General features: G+C 38.7%; 2 protein-coding genes across 2 annotated transcripts; one reads left to right on the top strand and one right to left on the bottom strand.

Moving 5' to 3' along the window:
* Positions 1-2239: 2239 nt before the first annotated feature.
* Positions 2240-2848, bottom strand: LOC117298685 (mannose-binding protein C-like). Its single transcript, XM_033782004.1, has one exon. It carries the CDS (start codon positions 2846-2848, stop codon positions 2240-2242), a length of 609 nt encoding a protein of 202 aa, XP_033637895.1.
* A 3839-nt stretch (positions 2849-6687) lies between these two features.
* Positions 6688-10100, top strand: LOC117298279 (E3 ubiquitin-protein ligase TRIM56-like). The gene is made up of 2 exons (XM_033781428.1): positions 6688-6849; positions 7762-10100. The coding sequence occupies exon 2, from the start codon at positions 7789-7791 to the stop codon at positions 9778-9780; it is 1992 nt and encodes a 663-aa protein (XP_033637319.1). The 5' UTR covers positions 6688-6849; positions 7762-7788; the 3' UTR covers positions 9781-10100.
* Positions 10101-10394: the final 294 nt, after the last annotated feature.

Genomic DNA, 10394 nt, shown 5'->3' with positions numbered 1-10394 from the left:
ACCTAAGTTAGGACTAGTCCTTACTCTTCGTGAAATCGACCCCTGGTTCTTTATAATTTACCTCGACTTCGTCTCGGTAAAATTATCAAGAACCAGGCCTCGTTGGGATTAAACCACTAGTTGAAAACCTCTTCACCACCAATGGTTCCCTTATCCTAAGTACTCCACATCAGAAAAAAAAATCCTTAAATTGTAAATTGTATTTTATCCGTCGAACTAATGTAGGTTTCCAAGTCAAATAAGTGGCCAATTTAAACGCCGCATTATTCTATTTCCGCCAGAAAGAAAAAAAATCGATTTAAGGCCATTTAAGGAAATGCTTTATAATCCAAATTATTAATCGACTAAAACTGAAGTCATGGCTAAAACGCCTTGTAAATAAATGCTGTTTAAATGTACAGTCTTTAAAGGAAAACTGAATAAACCTTTCCACTGAAAAGACGATTTCGGTTTCAAATAAACAATTATTGAAATTAATTTGGTTTTTTGTGCCTAAGAATGACAAGGGAAACCTATAACAATTTGGCGTTTTTATTGATCTATCAAATTTCGATGTAAGAACAGTGGCCTTGTTTATTATAGATATTGGAAGTGCATATTTTGACCAAAACTGCATAGTGATCGCTGTGTTTAAAAGAGGTAAATTTAAAAAAAAAAGGAGATATTAAAGGGTGTTGGAACTTTTGGTCCATAGGTTTACATTAAACTTACACAGTTTGAAGATGGTAGAAAGCTTCCCGTAAAATGTTATTTGATGGGAGCTGTAATTTTGAAAAATGATTCAAAACCATAACAAACGGAGGAAAACAGACACAACTAAATTAGTTGAAAACCTGTGACCTAAGATAAGTTTCGACAGTACGACATGGGCCGAATTTCATGGCTGTACCTCACGATGAGGGCAGTATTTTGGGAATCTGGTTTATAACTAAATGCATCTTAGGTCTACTGTGAGTCCATTAGTGAGGTATGACCAAATTTGTAATTTTCATCGTTTTGGCCAAAATTGTAAAAAAATTCTTGATTATAGCTGTTTTAGTTTGTAATTTAGCTTTTTAATGTTTATTGGCACAAGCAGTTCGTAGAATATGTGTGTATTTGTTTTTGTATAGTAGATATGGAGGACGAGAATGACCATAATTCCCACTTAAAAAAAGTATTTGTGTCTGTCAAATTACTATAGGTTACCGGTCAACAAATCGGCCAGTTTATACGAATATGCGTTATGCGAGAAAATAAAAATAAGTTGTTTTGCAAATCTGCAGTCAAATTCGCAACAACTTTAGGCAGAAGAAGCCTTAATAGTTGCGCCTATCTCTATTGAATTAAAGGTGACTTCATTTGGCCAAAATGCCTCATCGGTTTATTTAAATATAATGTTGTTTTTTATGTACGGTCTTCAAGTGAAAACCGAATTACTTTTTCCATCACTGAAGAGACGATTTCGGTTGAATAGAAAATAATGAAAGTGAAAAAGGCTGATTTTTGCATAAGAATGACAAAGGAAACCTATAATGGTAATTCATAATTACTGACATTTATTAATTTCGTTGTTATCAGTAGCCTAATTCTCGATTTAAACGTAAATGAGGTGCACAGCTAGCTTGACCAAAGCTGCAGCACCAGGATGACCCTTTGATGTGTTTACATGAGTGAAATATTGAACAACAAATATTTCAGAAGATTGTTGGTTTTGGTTTTATACATTTTGTATACTATTGAAAGATCAAGTTCTTTTCTCTATGATTAGTGGTGGTCGATAGGTCATTTGCACTCTCCTTACCAATATCTTACGAATATTTCAAGTATTCAGCGGTAAAAATTTGTGAGGTGAACACCAAAAATGGAAAATAAAGATTATGGCATCTTTTGTTTTGTCTCGAACCACGTCCATAACTGTGTTTATTGAAAGGGTAAATCCTCAAAAATGTCACAGCTTGACCGTTAATTTTACAGTATGTGACGCCATAGAATGAAGCTTCCATTGATTTTGCAGGTGGCACTTTATGTTCAAACAAACAAACTCAAAAACTGTAACTTCCTGAAAGGTTATATCAATAACTGATTAATAATCGTATGAGTAGGTACACATATTCAAATGAGGACAATACAGTCAAATGTTTGGGAAAGGTCCACAGTTGGAAAATGTGTACAAAACCAATGGGGCTGTTGCAAAAAAGTTTAGTATAAACGAAAGAGGGACAATAGGAGGTCCACGGACAAGCTTGGATGTATGTTGTCAGATGTTGAAATAGTAACAAGCATTGTCCATGTCAATATCCTCGTTATCAGCTTCCTCACGAGTGACGTTGTTGAGCTGGCAGATCTTCTCGTTGCTTCTGCGTCTAAGTCGTACATTGAAGGAGCGGCATCGAGGCTCATCCCGGCACGCTGAACCACACCCGACGACGCCTTTGATCGGTAACTCCTTGATGACATGACCGGTCAGGCAGTGGGATGCGAAGCGGCCGTTGGTGTCTGCTTGCAGGCAGTGCAGGCCGACTGGCGGGATGGTTGGTGCGACGGCAGGGCGCTGACAGACCACGTAGGTCGGCCAGGTACATGGACCATCATTCCAGCTACCATCAAAAGGAGGATTCATTAACACACAATTTTCACCTCCAGCATTATTGGGTTCTCCTGGACCCCAGTTGAAGAAACTGCACTCTACCTCATCAACCTGCACCCACTTGCCTTCTTCTTCCCTATCAGTGCAGCCAACCCAGACAGGACCTTCTGCGACTTCACTGACCATGTCCCAGATAAACTGGTGCTCTGAGAGTGACGTAGGCACTGCAACGTGGCCACTCATAACAGCACAGGTGATGACTGCGGTATCAAAAGCCATTTTCTCCATTACTGACTTGTAGCATGACTCGCCATATAACACCCACTCAGTGGGGCAGATCAAACCTTCATTGCAGCTCGACACCACAAAATAAAGGGCAACTGCGAATAGTAAAACTAAAGTCTTCATGGTTGACATTGAAATGAATACAAGAAAGATGTACAAGACTCTCTGGTGGAGATAAAATTACAAAGTCTGACCAGCTACGCTAGAAAATTGTTACTTGCATGAAAAAAGCTTAGCCTACTTTGGTACCATCAGGTAACAATTGGTTATTAATAGTAAACGTCTGATGTTTTCAAGTATCTGCGTCAATACTACTATGGTGATCCTATTCTGATTTTGTCTATAGAATTTCTTGTTTGTCGATACGTTTATAAGAAGAAAGAAAACAATAAAAGGTAGCATAATGTAGACCTTACGAGCAAATTTAATTAAATGCTTTTGCACAGGATTGTTGGTATAGTCATCTTGTCATGCAGAGACGTACTTAGAGTCCTTGAGTAAGAGATCCATAATATATCACACAATACCAAGTGCTCGTATTATGAACAAACAACAACCAATAAATTGCTGTAGTAAAATTCATCTGGATAAAAGTCATTGGTTTTTACAGGCCATAACCGGCTTAAAGGCTGTGGACACTATTGGTAATTACTCAAAATAATTATTAGCACAAAACCTTACTTGGTAACGAGTAATGTGGAGAGGTTGATAGCAGCAAAGTTTGTGAGAAACATTTGCCTCTGAAGTTACGTAGTTCTCGAGAAAGAAGTAATTTTCCAAGAATTTGATTTGAAGACCTCAGATTTAGAATTTGAGGTCTCGAAATCAAGCATCTAAAAGCACACAACTTCCTGTGACCATGGTGCGACAAGGGTGGTTTTTTTTCTTTCATTAATATCTTGCAATTTCGACAACCGATTGAGCTCAAATTTTCACAGGTTTATTATTTTGTGCATATGTTGAGATACACCAACTGTCAAGACTAGTCTTTGACAATATTACCAAAAGTGCCCAGTGTCTTTAACACTCCATCCATTCAACATGGACACAGTTTATGCTTTGCTTGTAAGCAGTGGCGTAACTAGACATTAGTTATGGTGCGGAGGGGGGGGGGTGCAGGTAGGCTATAACAATGATTGGGAGGAAGGCAAACCATCTGTACTTGCACCCTCGAGCATATCGACATGATTAAAGGCGCTATATGTAAGTGCTGATATTATTAAACTTATTGAAATTATCGTTCGTGCATATTATTACTCCCGATCTCATATTGAAGCCAAGAAGGGGAGGGGTCTAATGGGTGGAGGGGTGACTCCTACCCCTGTCCCCTGCATGCTGGTTACACCTTCGCATTAAAGGAATGTAATCCATGCTCAGGAATAATATTATAACGACCTTAATTGAAATACAAGCTCGAATTAGTACTAGTAACAAGACTGCCCAAATCTCCACACCACAGGAGGAAAATTAAGAATTGATACCGCCCTTAAACTAGCGGTCAGTAAAGCTACGTCTTTACATACCAGATAGACGTATTGGCCCATACTCTATTTATTACATTTATGTTTACTAAAATGATCTGTTTGCCTTACTTACTCCGTAATACATGAACTTGTCGTCAATTGTGTTTATGAAAGTATGAAAGTACACGTGTATTTGAATTCGAATTTAAATTTTTAATAATAAAACAAAATCATTTAATGCATTGCTATTTTTGTCTACTTATAATATTGTGTAATTTTTAATGTGATATATTGTTATATTTATATTCATATTTAAATTTATATTTTTACATAGTTTTAACGATTCCTGTAAGTGGCGGCTTTCCGCTGTTGGATGTCAATAAATAAATTTTAAAAAAAATAAAAATAAAATGGTCATTGTCTGATTGGTGCATCGAAAGAGCTACTTCCTGCTTGTGGCATCCATGTGTGTATTGTGTTTCAGCCCGCGAGTTGTATATCTTTTTGAGTATATATTACAAGTTGATAATTGTCGCTTTGGGTACATTAAATAATTGATGAATATACATTGGGCGGCCAAGTATCGAACAGATTAACGTTGGGTGTTTAGCAGTGTTTAAATACCCTTAACGTTTGGTAAAAATATTAACCATTAGAAACCGCTAAATGCCATTGTGGCTTCCCCACCTGAGTGGTGTTAGACTTGATTCAAGTCCCGTTCTCGTGTGAGACGTCCCTTAGGAATAACCGTGCCAACCGTGTAGCAGTGCGCCCTCACCGTCAAAATGTAGCTACTGTTTTTCCGAGAATGGCAAAGGGATTGGGATTTGAGTCAAGTCTGGTGGTGCCAAAGCCTTCGTCTGAATCGTCTGATGTCCATATACGTAATGCAGCAAATTTTATATCATTTTTATATCATTTGTATTTCTTTTGAAATTGGTAAATGAAGTAGATTGTCTTGAGGAAGATGATACCATACATAGAAGTTTCATACCTAAAGCTTAGACTTAATAAATGCTGATAGGTGTCTCTATTCTGATTTTTTTCTCTATATAAATCTATTCGTGTAATTTTTTTCTGTTGAAATAAAAAGTCGATAGAACAACATGCTTTTCGAGTCCCGGTTTTTTCGACGAGGGATGTTTGCTAAATTAGATCTACATTCCACAGTGCTGTGGTCCATTGGTGCTTTTGTGATGGAAGCAACAGTAAAACGGATCCTCCGTTTTCGAATAAAAATTCTTTCAAAAGTTAACAAGGCAGGTAACGAATCCCAATGGCAGGACTGTACGGCACATTTCACAGCGGTTACAGCTACATGAACACCGTAAACAGCAATTACAGCAGGACTGTTTGTGTCATCAGCAGCCAAGTGGTTCACATTGTTGGCTTAGTTTGCATAACAATAATTATGCTGTTACCAAAACGCCTCTTTTTCCTTAAAGGCAGTGTGGACACTATTGGTAAATACTCAAAATAATTATTAGCATAAAACATTACTTGGTATCGAATAATGGAGAGGTCGATAGTATAAAATATTGTGAGAAACGGCTCCCTCTGAATTAACATAGCTTTCGAGAAAGAAGCAATTTTCCACAAATTTTATTTCGAGACCTCAGATTTATCTCGCAACTTCGACCACCAATTGAGCTCAAATTTTCACAGGTTTATTATTTTATGCACATGTTGAGACACACCAAGTGAGGAGACTGGTCTTTTACAATTACCACTGAGTGTCCAGCGTCTTTAAGGGAATGTGAAGGTCAGGGCCTACTTGATGACGTTGCGATGTGGGTACGCAGACGAACTGTCATGCATCTACCAAACATAAACAGGTTGTATTGGCATAATTTTTGTGTTATTGTTTATGTTGGGGTCACCAGGTAAATGACTGAAATAATCAAGTTCCTTAAACACATAGGCGAATTGTGTAAATCATCGTATAGACCTTTCTTTAGCAACGTCACAGCCCGAGTTTTTGCCAACCCAGATTGGAAAACTATTGAAAGCCATAGGTGCAAATCAAGAAAAGATCGCTACTTTTGGTAACAATGTAGCAAAATTTGTTGATTTTGTTTAATACATAACAACTTATTACAGGGGTATTTTACTTATTGTTGAAAACTTGCAGAAAATGTTGAATTTTGCTTAAACATATGTTTTTACGATTAAGTGTTTTACTAAGATTCGGCCGGCCATGCCAACCAAGGCGGTTTGTTTGGTTATCAACAAAAGAAAGGTCTATAGCTGGATTCTTTAGCAATGGTAGGCTACATTATAATGCAGTACCAATCCAGGCACCATTGAACGCTATAAATACTTGTGGGTTTTTCCAGTTGTGAGAAACTACCTTTGCGCGTGGGTGTTAGTATAGCCGATACATGTACCGTACATTCATTCGCCTAAGTTCACTATATTATTTGGGTTTGTCTTTCAGGATCCAATTTCTGCCGGCCATTAGCCTCTTCCCGAAGTTCAGCAAAAGGGATCAACTCTACGCAGAGAGTGAAGTCAAAGCAACAACAGCTTCAGGTAGGACTTAACTTTCATTTGGAGTTCATGCTGTCCAATAACCGACACAGATCGGACACTCTAAAACATGAGCACGATGGCTCACACAAATCAGTACTTTGTTTATGAAAAGTACCAAATCCTTTAATGAAACTCGATCTGACAAGTTTATGCTGACTCGATCTTGCATTGCAGGCAAAGTCTGAATCGCACATGGTTTACAGTTTTGAAAAAATCATAAACACGGTAAAAATCAGCTAAAAATGCAGAAATGCAAAATACAGAACCCACATTAAAATGAGTTAACATAGTGGTTTCAAAAGCCATCGATTTGGAAATCGGGCAATTATAAAGAACTTGTATCACAGGCAAAAGCTAAAATGCACATGGTTTACAGAACAAAATTGTTTGTGTGATTGTCCTTAGTTAAACGTTTTGGTAAAACAACTGTAGGGGAAAAGCACTGAGAATAGTTTTGAACCTATAAGTATGTTCATTTTGGCATGAAATGACACCAGTCCTTTTTAGCGGTATTTTAGGTGGTAAGACCATGTATTGTTTTTGATCGAAAGAGTTGCTACAAAGCGAGACCATGCAGTTTGCTTTGGTCACGTCGTTGGTCGACACCATTCTGAGTCAAAATACAGTTTTGCCAAATATGCAGAACCGTCTGGCACTTCATGTGTTCATCAATGCATTTGTTGGACCAAAACTAGATTCTAACCGCAAGTTGTCGCGCCTATCCCATTAATCGGTTCTGCACTTTCTAAAAGTATCCACTCATCTGATTGCTCCACTCAATGGGTGCGTTTAATTAGCCTTTCCGGGTTGACCAAGGTCGACACAACCCTCTGTTAGAATAGCTTCTACGTCATAATCGAACGCAGCCATTGATTCTTTAAACTAACCGAAATGAAATTCGTTTTATTTCAGGTTACAGGATTGCCCATTCTCATCAAAATGGCCGAATCTGCACCACCCACTGAGACCACTTGCAAGATTAGACATATACACATCGAATGCCCAATCTGTCTGACTCGGTTCACGGATCCAAAAATCCTGGACTGTCAGCACAGCTTCTGCCTAAAATGCCTTCATGATCTTACAGACAAACAGGATCCGAAAACGAATATTATTATATGTCCCGTCTGTAGAGAAAACACTTTAATCCCAGAAAAGGGAGTGTCGGCTCTTCTTAACTGCTTTTTCTTGAGCTCACTTATTGACGACGTCATAAATCTTGAAGGTCTAAAAGAAGACACCAACCCTCGTAGCTCAACTTGCCAAGGATGCGACGAAGGTCTGAAAGCCGTTTCATGGTGTGTTGACTGTGACATGAGTTTTTGCACTGCATGTCTGGAACACCACGCGAAAAGACACAGGCATCATCGGATCAATGATGCTGTCGGCTCGTCAAATGGGCGACCCAAAGACAAGGACAAATCTAAATCTCCAAAGTGCTGGAAACACACTGACCAGGAGTTGCGTTTTTACTGCGAAAATTGTGATGTACATGCGTGCCCTGTTTGTGTTGTGTATGATCACCGAGCGTCAAAACACAAAATCTTTGAAATCAAAGATTTCATTCGAGTTTTTCGTGAAGCTGTCGCAGCGGAATTGATGAATTTCGATGAATGTCGCAAGCAATTTCAAAAAGTGGATGACTCCGTTAAACACTCGCAGCGTAGATTACAGCTCATGGTCGACCGGGCTCTTCGAGATATTGCGGCTAAGGAGAAAGTGGAAATCGCTAAAATAAGAAATGCATCTCGCCTCCTACAAAAAAGAGTCACTCAAATCGGTCAAGAAAGAGGTGAGAAATTTGGCAGCATCAGGAGCAGCAATTGCAACAAGATGAGCCGTGGAGAGCAAATCGTAGCTTCAGTCAACAACTTGATGCAATATGCTGATGACTTTGAGCTGCTGGACCTCAAGGCAAAGGTTATGCACAACTTGACTTTCCTCAAAGAGCTCCAGTTTCGATCAGTGCAGCGTAGCAAGTCATTCATCATGTTCAAAGGTCATGGTGTCGTCACTGATGCGGATATCGGTGAAATACTAGAGGAAGAGAAGTGGGAGGTGAAGACAGAGTTTGGTAGAAAAGGGGAAGGTGAGGGGGAGTTCAAGTTGGCAGCAGACGTTGCTTGTTTTAACACTGGATACTTGGTTGTTACTGATACAGAGAGAAAGCTATTAAGCACATTTACAGCAAAGGGTTGTCCCAAATCCACAGGCGTTCAATGCGGAACAGAGGATGGTAAACTAAAACATCCTTACGGTGTTGCCGTGACCTCTGATGACCTGCTTCTGGTTACTGATGGACAGGACGTAAAGGTTTATGACAGAGAACTGAGATACATTCGTCAGTTCAGACCCTCGCAGAATGAATTCGATGGGCAGTCAGAGAGTCTACTCAGTGGAATCGCAGTGGATAAGAAAGATCGAATTGCAGTGGCTGACTGTATAAGAAAGATTATATCTTTCCATAATATGGACGGATCTACCATTAATACTACACATCATGGCGATATAAGCAATCCATGCAGGATATCTGTAAGCAGCAAAGAGCGACTAATATTTACAAACTACCACAAGATGAAACTGGTTTGTGTGGATTTCATGGGAAACGAGGTGTTCAATATCAGGACCACTATTGGCGGCAAACCTGTAAAACCTGTCGGTGTGTGCTGCGACGATGCTGGAGACATATATGTGTCTCTTCATTACGGTACATTGGGAGCCTGTGAGATTCATCATTACGATGCATCGGGTGAGCACATCGGCCGTGTAGCTCGTGGCTTGTTTGCTATATCCATGACGTTTACTCCTGCCGGTGAACTAATCATAGCTAGTTTTCACTCGGTCAAGATCTTGCACTGCGTGCGAGTTCCAATTACGAAACCGATTTCGTGTAGAAAATGTGTAGAAAATGTTAATAAAAGCAGATACTAATAATTAAATACTAATAATTAAATGAGAGACTCGGTCATACTCAAGAATGTGTAATAGACTGACACCATGTCGGGAATCAAGAGAGTGGTTTATTATGACACTCAGGTCACAGGTCACGAAACTAAGGTGCTCCATATGTGACAGAATATATGTCATTTGGAGAAAACCGGAGAAATGGAGAAAACCACAAACTGCAGTTTATTATTTGGGACGTAACAATCACTTCTCTAAATCTTAAAATATTCGTTTTAATTTGTGTTTAAAGGGTCTATGTACTTTTTGTAGGAAAAAACACGTCCACAGAATTACACTAAACTTACACAGTTTGAAGATAATGGTATAGTAGAAAGCTTCCCTGAAAATATTACTTGCTGAGGTGCTGTAGTTTTTGAGAAATTAGTAAAACAATGTCATGAAAAAAAATTTGTCTCAGTGATCATGAGACGAAAATTATTTTTGCATGTAAAAACGTATTTTCATAACATTGTTTTTAAAACTCATCTCTCAAAAACTACAGCATGCTTTCTACTATCATTAACTTCAAACGGTGTAAAGTTTAATGTAAATATGTGGACATTGTGTTGTGTGTTACAAAAAGTACCCAAATCCTTTAA

The sequence above is a fragment of the Asterias rubens genome, chromosome 13 (genome assembly GCF_902459465.1).
Source record: "Asterias rubens chromosome 13, eAstRub1.3, whole genome shotgun sequence".
Taxonomy (NCBI): domain Eukaryota; kingdom Metazoa; phylum Echinodermata; class Asteroidea; order Forcipulatida; family Asteriidae; genus Asterias; species Asterias rubens.
The sequence above is the reverse complement of the archived record's forward strand: the minus strand, read 5'-3'. Positions and strand labels throughout refer to the sequence as shown.